Below are 22,352 nucleotides of genomic sequence, written 5' to 3' on the forward strand. Positions count from 1 at the left end.
GATCACTGTCATTCTGGCTTCAAAGAGGGTTACTGCCGTCTAGCGGACAAAATACTAAACCATTTTCAATGTATAATTGTATATAGTATAAATGTTTTTTGCTGCGGTTCATGTATGCATACAAAGCAACATATTTCGAAATAAACAATGAATGCTTTTATTTGTACTGTTTAAAGTTGAATCACAATTAAGACTGGGAATTGTATTTAATAGCAGAACTTTTTTTATTACACATTAAATCCATGTACCTTTTGTCTGTGTGGGACTTGTGTAAAGAGGTCTTATAAATAATTTGAGGATTCTGAATTATCCTTAGATATGACTACTATAAATGCCATTTTTGTTTATGTAGGAGAGCCTGCAGCACACCCATTACCATATTGAGAAAGAATGTTTTTAGTCAGTATTGAGGGATAAAGAGACACCCTGGAGCACCCAATGCGAGACGTGTTCTGTGATGTACAGATCAGCCTCAAAAACCAAACCTACGCCCATTGCATTCCTCCGTAAGGACGTAGTGTACACTGGTGTCCGCAGTGTATTCTATGGAGGAAAATGAACATGAGCACAAACAGGTAGTATAAAAAGTTTCAAATAGATACTGTAAAAAAAAAATGGTTTTCTATACCTGTGACCTGAGGTGTTGGGCCTCAATAGGAGTGACTCTGATAATAGGCAGCTGAACCTCAAGAACCTTTGCTTTGCTCTTCACGAGGCAACCCTTAGCCATATCCCAATCTGCTCCTTCCAGGTACAAACCAGACACATAAAAGCCTGAAAGAAATATAATGTGAACTCATTTAGGCTCCATTGTAACTGTCTATTTGCTGATTGTCAATTTAAAGTATTTCAGACCATTACCCTGTGCAGGTCGGTCAGAGACTTCTTCCTCTTGACGGTAGTGGGACACTTCAGTGTAAAATGTTGAAAGGTCCAGAGGCCAACCATTTTTTCTGCAAGTGGCTTGAACTTGGGCATTAAGGTACGATTCTGGGATGTGGAGTCCCGATAACCACATGACCTTTGGCTCTGCTGAGTCCACCTTGGAATGAGCAAAAAAAGTAAATGATACAGTGAAACAATGTGGGAGACATTACATTAATCCTGCCTTACCCATGATTTATACTGCTCAAATCGCCTCCTGAAATGAATCATCCAGTTACCCAAGGACTTGAGTGTGTCAGGTGCCAACATCTTCCAGATAGCAGGGATCTGACCATTAAAAAGGGACTGGGCAACTTCATCCAACTCACTGCTCATTCCCACTTCACCAGCTAAGGCCTACACACACCAACCAATCAAACCTAAAGTAAGTTTTGGGGAAACAAAATAAATCAGAAAAAAATGTCTGATTGGTTCTCACCTTCTGCAGCTCAGCCAGAGACAGTTTCATGCGGACCACGAGTTTGTTGAAGCGCTTCAGTTCTTGATGGAGCACCGCTGACGTCGGGGATATCTCAGTACCAATTTTTTTACAGATAAAATCCAGGTCAAATATTGCGGGCAACCTGTTTTGAATATCCTGCGCCACCTGAGTGACGTATTCATCCCTGCTGATGCTTCCATCAGACTCACCTGGAGAAGACAGAAGTGGTCGTGCAATAGCAAGGAGCCTTTGATAAGACATATGAGGGAAAAAGAAGGAAATACCATACCCATTTTGGGTTGCAAGTCTATCAAATGCAGCCATATGTCTCTAGCTGCTTGTGTGTAGTATCCTATCTCTGCATTGGAATGAAGGCCCATCACTTCTGGGGTGTTTGCCAATGGCAGCGACTCAATCTCATCTGTAACCAGTAACCAGTAAATGTGCTGAGGTCTTATAAAATAGGGTTTTGTAGATAAAAGCTGACCTGTATATACTGCCTTTGGTCCATTTGGAGGAATCTTGTAGCTTACGGCATCGTTTTTGAAAAAGTGAAACTGGCTAAAGTCATAAAAGAGGAAGTCTCCAAAGTACTCATCCATGTAGACATTGAGGATCCTCCGATCAAAACTATCAATGACTCGTCCACCGTACATCACCTGTGAAATGTGTGCATATATTAAAGCAGAATTTACATTAAAAAAATTAAAAATGTAAGATGCTTTTCTTTACTTCGCCGATAAGGTACTTGATACTTCCCCACGGAATGTTGCTGTCATTTTGTTCATGGGCTTTGGTCAGGTAGGTGTTCAAGATATCCAAACACACCTGTCAATCAGCATTTTAATAATGAGATAACTCCAATGAGTTCAGAAAGGTCCAAATTGTTTTTAATGCCACTTACCAAGAAGTCTGACTCGCTGAAGTCATAAGGGACATTCCAGCCAATCTTACCATATTTGCGCCTCTCTTGCACAACGGCATGGAAAAAAGACAACACATAGACCAAGCTGCGGAACGCAGAGTGTGGGCATCCAGTCATAGTCTCATGGGAGATTTTGGAGTAGGTAGCTCTCATGTTAAGTTTAATGCCATCAGGAGCCTCAGTGACAACCTGCAGCACATCATCATATATTGGCAAACAACTTTGCTGGAAGTTTGAACTAGGACTAGTTAGTACTAAGCAGGGAATGATAGTTTATTTCTCAAATAATTGAAAGGGAAGAGATTCAGTTATTTTACCTTAAGAGACTTTTGAAGAATGCCTATGGGAAAGTCATCAATAGGATTTGTTGTCAACCAAAGGCGAAAGTTGGGGTGAGGTTTGGTGATCCTCTCCATGCACTTCTCCAAATCTTTTAACCATTTTACCAGCAAGTGGCAGTTCTGAAGCATCAACCACTGACCACGAGATGCTGCCATTTCAAGAAGGTGCAATGCAACCTTTGAAAGAAAATACTTTTAAGGGTTTTTTTCCCACTTGTTTGGAGTTGCAAGGCATCAGAGAAGGTGCAAGTACTTAAATTAGTCATTTTTGAGAATAAACCATGTGAGTGGGTCTTGCTAGAATCTAGAAGGTAAATCCAACATACCTTCTTCTGTCCTTGACCCATAGCAAGGAACTTAAACTCGCCCCCAAAGCCAGTTTTTTCAGCCAGTTTCATGATATCAGCCGCAGGATCAGAGCCGGGGCGCATGATGAAGACAATGGGAGAGAATGGGGTGCTTTGCTCATAGATAACATCAAAACTGATCACGGGAGGTTGAACATATCTGTGAACAAAGACATGACAATTATATGACCACAAATCCAAGTTAAAGGGGAAAAAATTAACAGAGGATTTTCTTTTTCTTCTAGTGTTAGCTATTTGGAAAAAAAAGACCTTTCCCCCATTGTGATAGTGACAAAATTGATGATGGCTCTGTAGACTCTGTCAACACGGAAACAGCGAAGCAGGAGCAACTTCTGAAAGGCTGTCAGCTTCTCATCATATTTCATTGGCAGTAGAGAATTTTCTGGTGTATCAAGGTCATACCACTGTGGAAAAATAGAAGGACAGTTTGGTCATTTAGGTAAACGGCAGCCACTGATATTAATCAATCAAAGTAGTAGCAACATGACAAGGTTCTAGTTAGAAGGGCCATTTTGACCTGGATCAAATACATCAATAATTTTGAAAAAATAAGATGGTGAATATCTTATATTATGGTAATTGTGGAACTCCTCATGTCACCAATAAGCTCATATAAAATCCTGATTTAACCATTTTTAGTGGTATTTCAGTGCTGTTTCTTATTTTGTTATCAAGAAAGTTCTCAAAACATGGGATTCATTTGTGAGAATTGCTTTAAGTAACCTACTGATTTCCACTCAGATGAATTTCTGCTGACATCATCAGGCAATGCCTTAAATTGCGCAGGAAAAAGCTCGGACATTTTCACTATGTCTTCCCAGCTATGATCAGGAAGCCAGTTGCAAGTGTTTTTGCGGTTACACTTTTCCATGGACAGATTACCTTTGCAAAGATAAGGACTTCAGTGATTATTGATTTTCACTTTGATGATCAGCACCACAAGTTATTTTTTTTAACGCTTTATCACCTTTAATAAAAAAATCTAGTTCCTCCTGGGGTACACGACCTTCTGCCTGCTCAATCTTTACAGTCATGTTGAATGAGAAGAGAAGCTTGTGTTTCTCAAAAAGACCTGAAAATAAACATATACTTTGTGTACTTATTGATGATATGAATAAAATAACTACTGCCAAATAGTCGGCCCATACCTGTACAGACATAGTTATAAATGTTATACGTAAGACTGTCGATGATGTTGTTCAGTCTTTTTGGCAGACCAGAATTTGGTGATGAATCGCAGAGTGAAAAGTCAAACACTTCCAGAAAAGAGGTGAGAGAATACTGGTACATGCTGTTAACCAAAGCCATTTCAGTCAACGCAAAGAATAAAATGGCACCGCGCTTGGCAGCAGGTCGGTAACCATTTCGGAGCACATCGATTTCCACTGATGTTTTCACAGCCAACTTGAGATTCTCAGATACCTGATGGCCACAAAATGCTTCCGTCAGACATGACGATCAAGTTCAATTGACTTATATCAAGGGGTTTGGCAAACTGACCTCGCTGGATTTAGACTTGGTTTCCTCCAATGTGTAGAACAGTTCTGTGTCATCCAAAATGTTTCCTGTGGACATGGCCAGCTCCTTCAGTAGAGTTTCACCGAGACTTTTCAGCAGCTTCTTATTGTCACTCGTCTCTTGGATCAAAAATTTGCGCTGCTCTTCCAGCTCCTTCTTTTCAAATCCCATTATAACATTGAGCAACTGATCCTCCAGACCTTGAAGGGTTACTACATGGAAAGCAAACCATTTTTAAAAAGTAGTAGTAGTAGTATGACTTGAAAATGCTGCACGTCAAACCAAATGACCTTACCAGTACAATTGATAACCATCCCTTTTCCGAAAACAGAGGGAGAAAATTTGGGGTTTCCCAGAGTAGTGTTAAGGTAAAGTCTGAAGTTAGGATCATAGTCCACCTCTTTGTCACCCAGCATGACAACCTGCCTGCCCTGTACTCCTTTCAAGTTCTTCTCCAGGACATTCTCAATTACAGGGTCAATGTACTCATCCACATTTTGGAAAAGGAATGGGCACCCATCTTTGATTGCCATCTCTAGGTGTTTCAAAAAATCTGGATCATTGAAGGATGAGATCTGAACAGAAAAGAAGATTCAACTGAAATAAAGATTATACATAGAAAGCCATTATAAAAATTTAGAAGAGCAACTGGCATTAGACATAAGAATAATGGTCTTTTATTACCTTGAGGTTGTTTTGTGCCTCTTTCTTCTTAATCCAGTTGAGCGCTTGCTGTTGAGGGTCAATACACAATGGGAAACGGCTGCCTCTTATTGTGAGGATTCCATTCTGAACTGAGAGGTCATCCGGGGGTAAGCCATCTGACACCCATCTGCAACCAAAAGCAACAAAATTGTCCTTCAGGTCAATCTTTTGTCTGTCAAAATGAAGACAACAACCAATTTCCAATCTTTCCATTTTGTGCCATTTCACCTGCTGATTTCCACCTCATCTGTTAATAAGTTGTCCACTTTAAAAGGCTGACTCAATGGAATACCTCTCTCCTTTACATCTTCAAGCCAAGTCTGGTACACCATCTCATTCCTGAAGTCCCAGCTGAATGCTCCTTGGTAGCTCAGGAAAGCAGCAGAGAGGAGACAGTCTCCCAAAAGGCAGACACGCCTCTCTTTTAACTCCTCTAAATCGTGTGTCCACCTAAATCCAGAAACCACAATGGAAACAATTATGCATATCACATGAATTGCTGTTGAGCATCTGTTGCTGTCTCACCTCACATTCTCAGAGCTCAAGCCTGAGATAAGTTTGCCAGTAGCTATAAGTCGTCTTTCCAAAAGCTCAGCCTCCTCTTGTAGTTTCTGTTTCTCCCCAATAGCAGTTTGATATTTGTCTCCAAGACTCTTCAATTCGGTCTGGACATTACTGAGTTCACTTTGAATGATGTCCAGTTCACTTTTACTTTGAAACAAATTCCTTTCGAGGGATGACACCTGCAAACACGAACCATATATACCGTGATCTGAATCCCTTCACAGAAAACACATCATAAACATTCTCTTCACATTACTTTATCCTTTTTGGGTGTTATCTCACTGGCAACTTCACAGTAACCAACGACAGCCTCCACAAATCTAAACAATTCCAAAGCAGCTTTGCTGATAGGTTGCATTTCTTCAAGGCTGGTCGAAAGGTTCTTCAAGAAGCCTAAGAACCAGAACGAGCAAAATAATCTCTGAAGCAGGGAGCAAATAATCATGAAATCAACCTACCTTTTACAGTCGTGATCTGGTTTGGGGTTATGGCATCACAGTCTATCTCCAACAGTGAACGAGGGAAGGCAGGATCTGCCAACATCTTTTTAGCGCCACCCCAGTCAATTTCTTTTTTCTTACACAGCACCAGGATACATTCAAACACAACTACCACAGGCATAGGTGGCTTTGTAAAGATTCTGAATGAAAGAGCAGCAGAACCAGTTTGGTATTTAATTGTATTTTGGAATTAATATATTTTTTTCGACTGGGAAAAAAATCTGCAGGTTAAAACAAATAGGGAAATTACCTGAGCTCAGTGAAATAATTTTTTCCAAGGTTTCGTAGGGCAATCCGAGCTGCTTCTACTGCTGGCAGAGCCTCAGCCAGGGAATTTTCTACTTCTGCCTTTTCGATAGCAATGACTTTGTTTTGCTCTTCAATCTCTTTGGCTTTTTCTTCTGACAATGACTTTTTCTCCTCAGCTAGACAAAGGTGCAAATAAAAATGCAGGTGAAAATAAATAATATGGCTTCGTTGACCTATGTTTTTTTTTCTGACAATGATGAGTTGCATGTTTTCACTGACCCACAGTGGTGCTTGAGACAATGTCCATCAGCATTTTCTCGCAGGCTGCAGACTTTTCAGAGAGGGCTTCGTTTTGCTCTGCCAGTTTGTTGTTAAGCTCATTCAGTTGTACAGTGGCTTGCTTTAGTCGATCCAACCCCCCTTCGAGGTGTTTGCACTGTGCTAGAATCCATAAAGAAATTTGTTGTCACTTTCCGACTATGAAATGGACCCCCTGACCCCCAGTATTTTGTTTTCTCGTACCCAGAATACACTGGTCCTTTTCCTGTAGAAGACTTGAGTAGGTATGAATGAAATCCAAGTAGTTTTTTGGGGTGACATAATTAAAACGTCGAAGTTTTTGTTGGAACAGTATGCTGTAGTCGCAAACTGATGTATGTACCATGCAGACATGATTTATGACAGCTTGAACGTGTTCCTTTGAAACCATTTCACTTTCACCTGGACAGACAAAGTACAATGTCAAAGAAGCACTATTACTCAAATCATATACTTGTTAAGGCTACATTACTAGTGGACATTTAATGCATTTCCAAATATTTTTCAAAAACTGTACCATTAAAAATAAAGTCTTTGCTTCTCTTTTTAAATGACTAATGTAAATACAGCACAGATTTTTCAGTCAGGCCCAATTGAATAAAAATAAAATGGCTGTTCTACATTAGAATTATAATGCACTTGAAGAAAAGACTTCACAACCAATTATTGCTGCAAATAAGGTAAATGTGAACTACAAACCTAGGAAGAACTCTGCGACACCACGCAATGCCTGTGGAGGCCATGGCAAGAACCAGTCTATCACAGTGTTGTTTATCAATCCTACAAAACAAGCAAACATCCTTAAATATCTCATTATTGTTGCTGTTAACTCCCTTTGTTTTCAAGTTTACCTGGAAAGTTTCTGCAGCGTGTCCTTAGGGTATCTCCCAAAGGAGACATGGTTAAAACAATGTGAAGGTTGCTGGCACTTTTCTTGACAAAATACTGCCACACGCTGGCTTTCGATGGTCCGGCTCCCTCTTTTAGGGCCTCGTCACGAATTTGGTTGAGAATCGATTCTTTTTCATCATCAGGAAACAATGCAGGAACAATGCCTATCAGACAACATCACAATCGTAGCACAATAGGTCACTTTTTTCTCACGGGAAGTCTTATCCTATTTTATTATAAACCCAGACTTTAGAAAACAACTCCAACCTGAAGTAAGCATGTTGTTGATGAGTTCCAAAAACCCTTCTTCAGCAACGTGCCCATCATTGAAGAGAAACACGATCTTCTTATTTTCAATGCCAAGCTTATAATACAATTTTTTCAGGTCATCACAAAAGTTTGGATGGCAATAACCTCTAGTGAGTGTTATCTCAAACAGCTGAATCCGCAATGATGAAAGGAGCATGTCGTTAATACTTAAAGGTGTCACTTGATTACTAATAGATGCTATTTTACTTTGCACAACATTTGACAACCTAATAGCAATGATTACATTTTTTTGAAGTGTCATGTTTTTACAACCTCACAGTTAGCAGCAAATGCAGCAAGCTTGGTGAGAGACTGCTTCCCCGAGCCTCCCACACCTACAAGCAAAGCATGGCTTCCATCAATGCGGATGATTCGGTGCACGCGGGTCAGATGTTCCAGAGCATCGTGGAACAGCACAAGGTTCATCCTTGGCATTCCATCATTATATTCCTCAAGAATCTCCTGTAGAATGTAAAATTGGTCATTTTGATTGACGTTCTTAACCCAAAAGAATGCAAAAGCAAAAATAACCTCAACATACCTGAAACAGGGCTTTACAAGCTTCATAGTCTAGCAAGTCCTCATATACTCTTGTTTCTGTCTCACTAAGGGCTGCTCTGTAGTCTCCAAAAAGAATTGGATCTCTCATAACGTCCTCCATATTTTCCTTAAAATGGGTCTCAACTAAGTTTCTTAGAAGGCCTTGAACCTAAGGGGTTAAAAAATAAATAAATGAATAAATAAGAACATCATGTTGATAAATTGTAGTGCTAAACAGAAAGCGGGTCGATAGTTATTTACCAACTTCTTGTCTTTTTCGTCAATAAGTCTATCATGGAAAATCCTTAGACATTCATTTCGCCAAACCCGAACAAATATAGAAACCAATTGAAACCTGTTATAATACAAAGAGGTAATCATCAAACGCAAAACAACCAGGAGAAATATGCCTTAGAATGATCAGACCTATCAGGCCGAGTGAGTGTCAGCCCATTGTAGACCCTTGACAGGTCTCGTAGATTAAAGATGTAGTGGAACTTTGCTGGAGTTGGTGGCAGGTCTTTGACAAGGTTTTTGTACAGTTCCAGTGTGCAGAAGGTGACTTTGTCACAAATCTTTTGTACTGAATCCTCAAAATGCTAAAATTTTCAATCAATATACATGAGATGCATTGAGCCCAGTGTAATCTTAAAAAGAAATACTCACTTTGGTGTGGCCTTTGATAATGGAGGAATAGATCAGGTGGAGAGACTCTACAGCAGGGAATGGAATGCTGAATACACTGAAGAGTGAAATGAAGCGAGGATCAACCTCATTCCTGCCGCCTCCTGCCTTTCCCATAGTAGCAATGAAGCCAAGGTCCTTGAGGATTTTGTAGGTGAGCTCCTTCCCTCGGTCATAAATGCCTCCCCTGTCCAACAAGAGCTTCAGCAGTGCAATAGGTTGCTGTGTACCATAGTTATCCACCTGGAAACCATGAAAATGAATACCCCCAAATACAGGAATTGAGTCATTTGCTTAGTTTTGATGTCAAACAGGTCCAAATGTGTTGGACATACCTTTGGCATATTCATGTCATCTATGTAGACCAACAATGTCTTTCCCATTTGTGGACCATATATGTCTTTGGTTCTTTTTTCAATATTGGCTTCTAGGTTCTTCTGAAGGTCCATTGATGTTGTCCCAAATGAAAGGTTGATGGTCAAAGTGGTCTGTTGGGGAATATTAAGAGCATGAAGTTTGACAACAGTATTAAATGCAGCAGAGCTAGCTCATGAACTCACTCTTGTGTCGACATTTTGGTTCTTCAGAAAGTTGTGAACTGTGGCTGTTTTGGAGGTTCCAGGTTCTCCGACCAAAAGAACAGGCCTCTTTACTTTCACCATCTGTTCAAGGATCCAGCTAGTTTTTGTGGTGTCGACTGTTGGAACTGAGGTTAGGGACGGACAATTAAAAGCAAAGACGGTAGAAGATTGATTGTTAAAAAGATATTGGTTAAAATTACTAATACATAAACCACTTGCACTTCTAATGACAAATAATGCTGATCTGATATTGTCGTACCTAAAATATCAGCAAACTTTCTGTCATGATTATGGATGTAAGTGGCAACCAGACTACTCCAGGGAACCCACTTCTGCTGTGTTCCATCAAAATGGAAATCAAAAAGACTGGGCAGGTAGCCTAAATCAGTGATACAAGCGTAAATAATCATTAATACAATACTGACAATGAATTTTAACTTTATGTTTTACCTCTTTTATTGTACAAGAACAAACTAGTTTCCTTGTCCATTTCAGCAGAGCACACAATAAAATATCAGCAAAATAACACCTAAAAAATGAATCTTTTACCTGGGATTTGACCTGGTCCTGCCAGTGTTTTGTCATCACTCATAACGGGTAAGCAAGAATGTTTTTTGATTAAATGATCAAATTTCTCCCTTTCACTGTCCATCAATGTGGCACCAAGAGACAAGAAGAGTGCCTCTAAGAAGAAGCACTCCAACACTGCAGCACTTTGGTTCTCAATTTCAAGTAGAGAATCAAGTATCATGCAGAGCTGGGACACCTAAACATATCACCAAAACAGTCAGAAATCCTTGTAAATTTCTAAGATCAAAGATAATGCTAAACTGTAGAACACCATCCTACCATGTTCAAATCTGTTTGAGTGACAACAGTCCTCAATTTCTGTACTTGTTTTCCATCAACAAGCCCTTGCACGATCATGTCAATCAATCTGGGCACATATTTTTCAAAGAGATTTTCCAGCACATGTTGTTCCTGTCACATCACAAATAAATGTTGATGAATGTTCAAATATCATCTTATGATTGAGTACTGTTGTAACACAATGGAGGTGCTGTACTTGAATGGGTCTCTCTGTCAGCCACTTTTGCCAGTATGGGGTGTAACTCAGGTTTTTAGGATCTACAAAAACCATTCCACAGCGAGAAACAGTAGCCGGTGAAGCATACTGCAGATCTCCAACCTGCAATCACAAAAAAAATCAATATGAAGAACCATTATAGAAGTATGTAAGACATACAGTGTGCAACTTCGACAGACCTCAAAGAGCAGGGCACAGTGGCCTTGTAAACAAATTCGTTCCCCATTTGCCAAAGTGAGGAGCTTGTTGTCATCCATGACTGAATTCATGTTCTCAACCCACAGAGCATCCACATCTCCATCAAAGAGGATGTATCTGTGAGTTTAAATTTAAGTTAAAGAATTTTCTACATTACTTGTACGTATTGACATATACTGTAAAAGACTTGTGTATGGCACATATTACTTTGTTACTTGCGCTTTATGAAATGTTTTATTTTACCTCTTTTCTTCTTTGTCAGTAGGCTTGTTGATGTCACGGAAGATGTTGGATAAGAGCCCGTCTGTCCAGTTTCGAGTGTCAGGGTCCAAGATACCATACAGTTCAATGACACTCACAGCTTTGGGGTTCAAAGGATATAATTTGGTATGTAATCCCAATCTGGTGGTGAAATAATAAATCAATGACTGTAATGTAACAAGAAGGTAGCAGTAGAAAATAAGGTCATCTGAGAAAGACTGACTTGGTTTGAGCTTGACATAAAGTATTTATTACAACCGATTTGCCTCCACCTGTTGGACCCACTATCATAGTTGTGTGTCGTGTCATCATTGTTTCATACATCTGCACCACTTTATCCACCTGAAAGCATAGATAACCATTTGTAGCCTCAACAACAATTGTTTTTGTTGTTGTTGCTAAAACCCATACCATTTTCAGCATCATTCATCATAAATGTATACTATGATAGTGTGAAGAACACATTATACCTGAATTGGTAACATGATGTATTTATTCCCCTCCAGGACCTCTTCAACAGCGTCATTGAAGTTAGGATAGCGTACGCGAGGGCATTCCAGTTTGGGAAACAGGTCTGAGATTAGGCCAAGGAATAGAGGAACATCCTCAAATACAAACTTTGGCAGATTCATGTCCCTCAAAGCTCTCATTAGCAGTAAATCCTAGAAAGAAAGGAAGAAGAATTTGTTTAACTCCCACTCATTGACTTTTCCAAGTGTGAAATCTGGAGGAAAAAAAAGTGATGATTGAACCTCAGTAATGTCTGGTGAGCCCCTCTTCAGTTCTCCTGCCATCACCAAAACAGATTTCAAAGATCGCAGGCCAAAGTCATAATGAGACTGCTTGGAGAGCTGCTCGCGAGACAACTTATAGAGCACAGTCATCTTCTTTGCGAGGACCTAAATGAAACATAAGTTCACATTTTCTGTTCTTGAGAAGCAAAAGTGCAAATTTTCCACTGTAATATTGTTTACTGGACATGCAGATAGAAAAGTGGGTACAATTCTCACCTTAGCCATTAGGAATCCCTCAGAAAAGAGCATAATCTCACAAATTTGTTCCAAATCGGGTACAATCACCACAACAGGTCTAAAGAGAGCTTTGATTGACTCGGGCAGCTCTCTGCGGCCCGGATAGCCCGGGTTCATGGTGATGAATATCCCAATTCGGTTATCCAGGGTAATTTCGTGACCCTCAAACTGATGTCCAAAATGTTAGAATGTTAGTTGGCCAATGTACAAAACAACAAATCTCAAGACCCAAAAATGACCAGGAATTATAATAAAGAATTTGAAAGACTCACATTAAATACTTTGAGGGAAAGAATAAGAGCATTGCGAATTGTATGAATTTGGGAAGAGATAACGGAAAGGACTGACGCATCAATACGGTTGAAATCATCAAAGCAGCCCCAGGCTCCACATTGGGCCAACCCGGAGAGGATCTTTCCAACAGCCTGCACAGAGAATACAACAAATTAGGTCGACAGGAACATAATTACAAACCAACTTTTTGAGGACAATTGGAATTCTATTCAAGCTTCTTCCCTTGTAATCCATGCTTTCACCACAGTTGGTAACCACACAGAGTAGGCCCAAAGCTTTGGCCAAATCTTTGGTGGACTCTGTTTTACCAGTACCAGCTGGTCCAGCAAGAGCACCACCCAGGAACATGGAGAGAGCCTTCAACACAAATGCATACCAATATCAGTAAGTTGCGTAAAGTGTTTAAATGTAACCAAACCTGTGTAAGGGTGAGGTAGATTCTGTCTGTCAGAGGAGTAATAATCAACCGGCCATTCAACCCCATGTATTCATAGCCGTAGAAGAAAGATGAACTGCACTGGCGCACAACAACATTGTCTTCTTCCTGGACCCAGTAGAATCTTAATTGGCTTTCCCACTCAAACTCCTCCGCATCCATGATACTGCAGAGAGAAACAGGAGACTGCAATTAAAAAAAACTATACTTAATCTACACAGTATCGCCAACCTGAGTGATGAGAGCCATACCTGTTCTGTAAAAAGCAGTCCACAATGTCTCTTGCATGAACATCATTGATAAGGACAGTGTTGATCTTTCGTCTATCATTTTTCCCTAAAGGCCGTGTTATATGTGTGACCAACTCATCAATCTGCTGGTGCATTTTCTTCGAATAATTTTTTAGAGCATCTTTATCTCCCCTTTTCAAGGTTTTAAAAACATCTTCCACCTCCCATGTCCACCACACTTGATTCGTTGCCAATACCACCATGCCTTGAAAGAGCAACATCCAATCCACCCTAAATGACAAGGAGACGGTTTCACTCACTGACACACAGAAAATAAACATGCTGAAAATCAACACACACCTGCCTCCGTCTTCACAGTTCCGAAAAATTGCTTCTTTAGTGATTAGTCGATTACTTCGTCTCATCTCAGTTAAGACTTCTGTCATCCATTCCTCCACCCTTCCTTTAACTTGTACAGACTTTTGAAATTCCATCACTTCACCTTCGGTAGACACTATGGCTGCTACCGATGTCTCTTCAGTACTCTTCGTGTCAAAACGTAGGGATTCGATGTTATCATACATCTGGCGAAAGAAAAGTGAAATAGTGTTTAAGATGTTTCACCTATTTTGCTTCACATACTTCGTCCGAGAAGGTTTATTAATGCTTTCAAGGATGATTATTTTACATTCTTACCTTTATCATATGTTCTTGAACACCCTCATGGCGCCTACTTCCCAAAATACTGAGCAGTTCATCATCAGAGATGAAGTAGAAGCGAGGGAAGGCATCCCGTTTGGAATCTAGATAATCGTTGAGGCTCTTCTGACACCTTTCAAGGTTCTCACTAAGGTTCTGCAGTTCTGTTAGCCGGTTAGGGGCCAGGCAACACTGCTTTATGTTTGGGTTTCTCTGTGTTTCATTCATTATCTACACAAAAATTACCAGTAAATACTTAAAAGTTCATTCATACAATAAACTGAGGTGTGGGCAAAACTCACATGTTTAAATATTTTGTCGATTGTGTCAAATGTTTTGGCTTCCTCCGGTAACTGCGAGGAAATATCACCACCAATGAATATGTTCTCTAAATACTTCCATTTCCGTTGTACCAGCAACCAAACCTGGGCATAAGTATTAAGTATATCGAATTATAGATGAACCGTTAAAGGCGGGTTAATATACATTTTCTGACCTCTATGATTTCGTGAATAAGAGACAGGTCTTTCTCCCATTGTTGTATGGTGCTTAGAAAAGGTCCCACAAATCGGCTCCCTGCCATGCTTTGCAAATTCAAGGAGTCGTTCTCCACATTCAGGAGAATCTCATCAACAGCACCCAAGACGTAACACTGTTTTTTCGTGTGTTGACTATAGAGCTGTACAATGAATTTAATGTTTTCCCAGGTCTTCGCCACCTCCTTTACACTCTGAGTGGCACAAAGAGACATTTTAATGAATTTTCTTTCATTATTTCACATTTTAACTCCAATTTGGACTTATTGGTAAAGAGCTTACCTTTTCAATAGCAAGCTCTTTCACCGCTGAAGTGACAATTTCATCTGTGACATTTGCATTTTTATGAAGATCCATTGCAAACACATTTTCCAGTGTAAAACTGCGCATGTTGATCTCAAAGCTTGTGCCCGTCCTTTGCATCAATTCCTTCCAGTGTCTGTTGGAGAAAGTCAAATCATTGTGTACTTGTTACTTTTTGTTTGGGATTTTTCGTGGATGGATGTATTTTCCTTGTGTGTCCTGTCCATGTGATTATATGAGTTTCCCCTGCTGTGATTCTGTTGGCTCTCCTTCCTTTGTGTGTCCCAGAATTTTTTTAAAATTGAAATTAAAAATTAAACTGCTACTTTGTTGATCTGTTATGCTTCTACTGTTATTGGCATGACTTGAAGATGTGAATATACCAGGATGTAACAACGCTGTTGAAGGTGAAAAAAGTAACCAACCTTTCTCTAAGTGCTTCGTTCTTCAGGTCGAGCAGAAGTGGGAGAGAATCTTTGAATTCCTTCATTCTGGCTTCTACAAAGCAAGCCACGGGGAGCACTTGTACATCTTTGGGCAATTTCCTCAAATCCTGAACAAAGGATTCAACCCCTTCCTGAAGTAAATGGATGTTTAAGTCTATCCACAAGGTCTGAGACCACTTTGTCTTTGCAGCCTGGAGAACAATATCAAGAACCAGACAGTGTTTTGTGTACAGAAAATCTGATGCGTCATGGAATTTTTGTGACATTTTAAACCTGACCTTTTGATCGCGGTAGATACCATAAATCTGCTTGAAGCTATCCATGTCTTTTTGCATGCTGACAATCTCTGGATATGCAAGGACAGGAAGGTCCAACAGCTTCTCAGCATTAGCTATCTCCTGCCGTCCTTCCACCATTTTGGCGAGCTCCGCTTCATACGATTCCATTATTGATAGTCCTAACAGGTTTAAAAATGAATAGATCATTGCAATGTCTAAAATCTAAGTAAAATTCAGTGATTTCAGTAAAGATTTGGAGAAAATATATACCTTTATCTAAATCATTCCCCACAGCTCCAGGACCATGCATATTGAAGCTTTCTACAAAGATGGACAACTCCACCCGAAAATCTTCTGCCATCTTCTGGGTGGTCTTTGTTTAAATCAGGTGATAAAGAAAGAGACGTATCACAAAGGTCCTCCCGCATGAATAGTATATTATTATGTGTATTGAAAGAGTCTAATATTCTAACCTCTTTGAATGAAATCTTTATATTTGTGAGACTCAGATCTACTTTTTTGGATTCCACAAACAGTTGCTTCCAAATATGGTTGATGTTCTCTACCAGCTCAAGCTCCTCTTTTTCAACCTAAACATTAAAGATACAGCTCAATAATTTTGTAAAATGTTGACTCACTTATGCAAAACATTTTGTAGTAGTTTATGCTTAATCAGATTACCTCCACTTTGTACATAGCCATTGTTCTATATCTTTCCTGAATATCGGTGATGCTGAGTTCCACCTTAAGAGACATATCTCTCACAATAGAGATGGTCCCAAGGACATTTTTCAAGTTCTCAAAAGTGTCAGGACTCTGTTTAAGTTTCTTTGAAAGTTGCTATGGAGAACACATGATTAAAGGGGTAAGATAGGTGGTAACATTTCAAGGCATGTTTAAAAGACATTGACTTTACCATGAGTTCATCTCTTAAATTGAAGAGTTCCTCTTTGGCCGATTTGTTGAGCTGACTCCCAAGTGAACTGATCCATAACACTGCCATCTCCTGCACAGTGTGGCAAAGTGGCTCCATATTTAGTTGGACAATGTGCACATTAATAAACACAGGCTCCAGGAGGGCCTTCTGATGTATATGAGCATAAAACTGCAGCCTGTGATCGTACATAGCACACGACGGGTTTTTAGTAGCAAACCGTTCACAGACTGTAGTTTTGTCCTTTTCCCAAAGAGTCTTGTACTGTTTCCAGTGATTGAGGTATTGGTCTGCAGAAAGCAGTAACTGCTGAATATTTTGGGAAACTGCAAGTGCACTCTCATTGATTTGAGGATGATAAGATACGCTGTCAAAAAAGCTAAAAGTCACCAAGTCATCACCATCTATTTGTTGTGGTGGGCACTCTATGCAGGATCCGTGCATCCAACGTGTAAATTCCTGGAAAATAAAATAAACGTGGACGGATCGCATAAGAAAGCAATGCGAATCTCCAGTCTAAAATTTGCAATAGTAGCTGGGTAGAAGACAAAATAATGGTCTTACTTTGGTGCTCTCGACACAATCTCTGATACACTGCATGAGTAACTGGTAGATCTCGTTTATTTGAGGTTGCAATAAAATTTTGGGGGCAGAGAGGATGGCATCAATACGGAAAAGAGGTTCACTTCCCGACAGTACAGCACTGAAATCTTCGATATTTCTAAATTTGGCAATCAACACATGACATGTTTTAGAGGTCGAACGATAGTCGAAATAATTGTCACAGCATTAGAAGTTACCTCAGCACCATGTCAATTAGACAATCGTTCACCTTGTGTTCCCAGTAGGCATAGTAATTTGACATACATTTGGACTTGCCAGTGTTTGTTTCCATAATCACATGTTCCACTTTAGTCAGAATAGGTCCGATATCAGTGTATTTGCTTTTCAACAAATGTACAGTCTTGGCCATTTCTCTATCAATACATTCGCAAAATTCCCTCACACCTGTAAAAAAAAAACATAACATTGTAACTATGACAATAAGATACAGTATAGGGGGTTAATATAGATGTATTCACGTGGTATATTATTCGTACTTGGTAAAAGCTCTGTCTTATCTGGAGCAGGACATTTCAGTAGGTTTGCCATCAATATTGACTGCAACCTGGCTTCAATATCAAGCTCATTGTTTTGGATTTGATTGACAATTGACTCAAATTTGGAGAGTTCCTGATTTGTCTCGTTGATGAAATCTGCTATTGCTAAATTGAAAATATACAAACAACATTTTTATTATACCTCCTGTATAATATGCATCAATGAAATCAAAGCAATATTTTAAAATCATACCCAAGGAGTTCCAGTTTAATCTTTTGCATCCTGATAAAAACTGTGTTTCAAGCCTTTCGATGTTTCTTTGCAACATGGAGATCTTTTCGTCACTCAGACCATCAATTGTAGAGTTGTAGCGATTGGCAAGCTTGCACAGCTCTTCATTGTACCTAAAGTCAATATAAAATGCTAACTTTGAATCTGTTTTTTTTTTTGCATATTGTTGTTCTTGATGAGTGTAATGACCTTATAAAGTTCAATTCTTGTAGAGTCACATTTTGAGCCACCTCAGGTATGGAAAAAGACATTGAAATCAAGTTTTTTGTCTCAGCAATCATTGTCATGATCTCGAGTGGAAAATTTGCACGGTATCGCTTATGCTGCTGAGAATTGGTAAGAGTTGATGCCGGAATGACCTTGAGACAAATCAAAATAGTGATTCTTTTCTCAAATTTTAAGCTAGGTTGAAGTAATACTGATACATACCAACTCTCCCTGGTATTGACTTTCATTTAAAACAACGGCCAAAATGGGTGTCTTCAACAACGTTGGCAAATTACATTCCGTGTCTGAAATCCAAAATTTATACTTCTTCATGGTATAGTCGCTCATTTTTTTCGCCAGTTCCAAGTATTTGTTTTTTGCCTAAGAAAAAAAAATCCCAAGAGAAAAGAGCATTTTAAATATAGTTATTTTTCACCTTTGACTAAGAATACAAGACTCACCACTTTGCCCATTTCACTCCCCAATAAATCTGGCATTGTGAGGAGTGGAACCATTCCTTCTTTCACATGGTGAAATAGGGTGCGAGCCCACCTGATACTACCTGCCACGGGGGGCTCGTTCTTATTTATGTTTGGTTTGTTTTTCTTTTCCTCGAAAATTTCATTTATACTGTCAATCTACAGGAAAATATAAGTCACATCTTATCCTTACAACAGTGTACCTAATAACATGCAATATAACAAGAAATGAAATGTTATAAATCGTTACAAAAAATCCAGTGACACATTACAAACCTCTTTGCAAAATTGAGACAGAAGCTCATTACTTTTTTTCATCAAATGATTGTTGATGGCGGGTCGAGAGCAGATGTCTTTATATTTTACAAGCATGCTGAAAGCAGCACTTGAAGACCGCAATGCCTTAAAAGACTGGTCAATGAAGGTGATGACCTCTCTCTCAATTGCCTGATCAAATATACACATAAAATGTAGACAGAATTATATATTTGGGCGAATAAACACGTACCTGATGTTGACAATGATTTTGAATTCTAAACTTACATGAACACTACTGTTAAAGTTTTGCATGAGGATTTTCCAACTGCTCATCTTGCAGATATTGAAAGGATCAAAAGTTATTCCCTCAAAAGGTTTTCTTAGGTTGTCCACTTTGGCCAGCATCTCATCAAATTGTTTTGGATCCAAGGTCAGACTTTTTAAGTCTGGGCTGAAGATGTTGCAATACTCATCCAAATTCTAATTGAATGATTACATAAATATTAGATATAGAACCATTGTCACCTATTCAGTCTTAAAACATCAGGTGACAATATGTGTGTGACACAAACCTTCAAAACACAAGACAAGTCCTGACAGATGGTAGATATATAATCAGTTTTCTCAAAGAGCTTTCTCTTATCAAAGTCCCAGCGTTTACCAGAGCCTGCTTGCTCAATTTCAGCACGGACTTCAAAGTATGAAGACTTCCACAATTCCAGAACTTGTTTAGCATCATCTACCTTGGATTTTGCCACTTCTCTTTGATTTCTGTGAAAGAAACCCAAATGAGACATTAATGAAAGAGAAATAGACGGTCTTCCAAATGTTTTTTATCCAAATTTGACCTACTTGAAAAGCACAGGGATATCAATGACTTGAGCCACGCGTTCTGACAGTTGCCAAACAATGCGTTCCATCAAGGGCACCATACGCTCATTGTTGTTGTAGTAGGAGGATATTAACCACACAATTTGCAGACTGTTCATTAGAGGTGGGATGGTCTCAAGAAAAACACTTAAGTTTGTTCCTGTAGCCAAATTCTACGACAGAACAGTGGACAGTGGGAAAATCCAAATATACAGATACACACATTAATATTTCAGAGTTTTCTAACAAATGTTTTGATCACCTTGAAATGCCTTTCCAATGTTTGAAGGAAGCGTACGTTCTCGTCTGCTTCTGCGCAGTATTTAACAAGTTTATCTACTGTAGCATCCATAGTGGTTATGACACCTGCTTGTGCTTTCTTCAATAAAAGCAGAATCTTCTTAACTTCAGGTTTATTAAGCTTCATTCTCACAGCACTTAGGGTGTATGACCTTTCCTGCCAAAAAACAATTTCAGCCATGGGACTAGGCGTTTTTGGCTTCTTTTTTTCTTGTTCCTCAATAACAACAATAAGCTGAGTCTGCCAGTTCATCACACACTGCTCCAACTTCTCCACCATCATTGGATTGTTTAGCAGATGGCTGACCTCGGGCTCCATATTTACCAACTCTGGGATGTTCAGAGCAATTTCATCTGAAACAGAATGTTTTCTTTCATAATAAATTCCAGTCGAAGAAGTCACTCAACGTTAACATGATGCAATCAGCGCATTTAGAGGCTATTTAAATTTAAAAAATAAAAAAAACAGCCTTGGAAGTGGAGGCGCTATTTATGTTTTTTTTTGGTTTTTTAATCTGTAAACCTATATTGATGCATGTGTGTTTACTGTGTATCACAGGTTATCATAAACATTTGCACTATGGGTTTGAACATGTTTTTTCATTATGTTGAAAATAAACCTTGAGTTTGAAGCTGTTGAAAAGTTGAGTTGACCAAGGCCAAAAACTTATGAGTGCTGTTGAGTAACTCATTGCGAACTGATGCTTGGTCACTTGGTTTGGTGGGAGTCTCCTTTCCACTGCTGAATTCTTCACAGTCCGTCTTAGTTTTTTTTATTTGGTGGGCAGTCATTAGTGGAATATAGATCTAAAAATAAACAAACAAAGTACCATGTTTTTTTTCTCTTTGGTGGTATAAGAATAAGCCTTACTTACATGTATGAGTTTTTTCTGCAAAGTTTGCAGGTTGTGCCCATTATGCAAACCGGTCTCGAAGAATTTAGGCATCATCTTATTAGCCTCTGTCATGTCCTGTGGCTCGACAATGGTATCTAAAATGTGATGCACAAAGAACAATCCATTCTTTTTTTTCGACTATAGAGCATCAGAATTGCCATAATTTAGATTTTATTCTTACTCTTTGTGGTCCTGAGGAAATATAAAACTCGAGATTTGGCGAATTCCCCTGGCACTCGGTTTATTGCCATGTGCAGAACAGTGTGATAGACAAGTTGGATTGTCTGAGAATACACAATTTATTCTTTTTTCCAATCATTAATGAACACAAAAAAGTTTCTAAACATAGTTTAATATAAATTTTAAAAAATAAAAACAATGAAAAATATCCAAATCATTTTAAAAATTAAATCTTACATGACTTGGTTGTTCAGAAGTCTCTGGTCCAGGTTGGATCTTTGAATTCTCCAGATTCAAATAGTCACCAGATTTTCTGTTTTCTAAAGCTAATACTGGAATGGTAACATTAATTATTATTCAGTAAGGAAATTTATTTTAAACACCAACAGGCGGCAATAGATTTCCAGTCTTTTACAACTTGGGGGGACTGGAGGACATCGAATAAGGATCCTGGGTACATAAGGTTGGACGTCTATTGCTGTCAATGGCAGACAAAAGGTAACACTGTACGTGAAGTCATTTAGTCTTTTATATGTATAGATAGTTATTTATATATCTATTTTAATTACTACTGGCTAATTAACATGTTTTTCATTTTTTTCCCAAAAGTAAACTGTAAAAATGCTTTTACATTTTAATTTAATTTATTTTGTTTTGACGAAAACGGACCCTCCATGGGCCGTTTATTCATCTTTATGTATTATTATTATCTGATAAAACATTTAAGAAGAGAAAAAACTTCACCTTGAGGAGTTTTCACTTCAATCTCCTCCTCCCGAACTGTTTTCATAAAGAGAAGGCAGCAGACGGTGTTTTCTTCCAGAACGACATTTAAAAAGCGAACAAGTTGCGCCTCTTCTTCTCCATCTTTGCGACTCAGAAGTTCATCAAAACATTCATTGTTAGTTAAGTTGAAAGAAACACGAACTCGCTGGCGAATCCACTCCACGCGTGTATCGTCGTGAGCCATGTCTACAAATGGACTTTTCTCACCATTGCAAGTTCGATTTTATTTAGTTTACACGGAAGCACTCGCAGTGAAGTGCCGTTAGTGCGTCTTCTTGGCACGTTGCTATTAGCAACCAACAAACTGAAGGACTTCCTGCCAGGTAAATGTCACACATGGATTGGACGCTTATTGCCGTCAATCTTAAACTTCGTTTAACTGAGCTTGGATC

The 22,352-nt window shown here is 39.0% G+C and overlaps 1 protein-coding gene across 1 annotated transcript; it reads right to left on the reverse strand.

Annotated features, from left to right (window-relative positions):
• Positions 1 to 372: 372 nt before the first annotated feature.
• LOC144195193 (dynein axonemal heavy chain 10-like) lies at positions 373 to 22,144 on the reverse strand. Its single transcript, XM_077714643.1, has 73 exons — positions 21,919 to 22,144; positions 20,974 to 21,089; positions 20,719 to 20,905; positions 20,061 to 20,452; positions 19,781 to 19,971; positions 19,501 to 19,699; positions 19,214 to 19,408; positions 18,947 to 19,117; positions 18,653 to 18,829; positions 18,488 to 18,572; positions 17,693 to 17,857; positions 17,393 to 17,600; positions 17,157 to 17,313; positions 16,575 to 17,051; positions 16,340 to 16,498; positions 16,132 to 16,248; positions 15,929 to 16,031; positions 15,659 to 15,837; positions 15,360 to 15,571; positions 14,914 to 15,070; positions 14,592 to 14,825; positions 14,398 to 14,520; positions 14,093 to 14,326; positions 13,757 to 13,980; positions 13,418 to 13,687; positions 13,149 to 13,332; positions 12,926 to 13,087; positions 12,709 to 12,861; positions 12,416 to 12,604; positions 12,158 to 12,304; positions 11,876 to 12,067; positions 11,629 to 11,747; positions 11,388 to 11,546; positions 11,126 to 11,261; positions 10,908 to 11,048; positions 10,709 to 10,840; positions 10,409 to 10,625; positions 10,119 to 10,238; positions 9,839 to 9,984; positions 9,614 to 9,766; positions 9,261 to 9,521; positions 9,021 to 9,193; positions 8,856 to 8,949; positions 8,596 to 8,763; positions 8,328 to 8,516; positions 8,013 to 8,184; positions 7,706 to 7,909; positions 7,554 to 7,634; positions 7,059 to 7,256; positions 6,816 to 6,977; positions 6,538 to 6,712; positions 6,246 to 6,427; positions 6,044 to 6,180; positions 5,749 to 5,966; positions 5,452 to 5,673; positions 5,203 to 5,350; positions 4,814 to 5,093; positions 4,501 to 4,730; positions 4,149 to 4,422; positions 3,968 to 4,072; positions 3,728 to 3,882; positions 3,250 to 3,404; positions 2,959 to 3,139; positions 2,609 to 2,809; positions 2,271 to 2,480; positions 2,099 to 2,194; positions 1,854 to 2,025; positions 1,656 to 1,787; positions 1,364 to 1,575; positions 1,114 to 1,281; positions 862 to 1,042; positions 629 to 774; positions 373 to 543 (listed from the first exon to the last, which is right to left on the reverse strand). The coding sequence occupies exons 1-73, from the start codon at positions 22,142 to 22,144 to the stop codon at positions 397 to 399; spliced, it is 13,137 nt and encodes a 4,378-aa protein (XP_077570769.1). The 3' UTR covers positions 373 to 396.
• Positions 22,145 to 22,352: the final 208 nt, after the last annotated feature.

The sequence above is a fragment of the Stigmatopora nigra genome, chromosome 4 (assembly GCF_051989575.1).
Source record: "Stigmatopora nigra isolate UIUO_SnigA chromosome 4, RoL_Snig_1.1, whole genome shotgun sequence".
NCBI lineage: Eukaryota > Metazoa > Chordata > Actinopteri > Syngnathiformes > Syngnathidae > Stigmatopora > Stigmatopora nigra.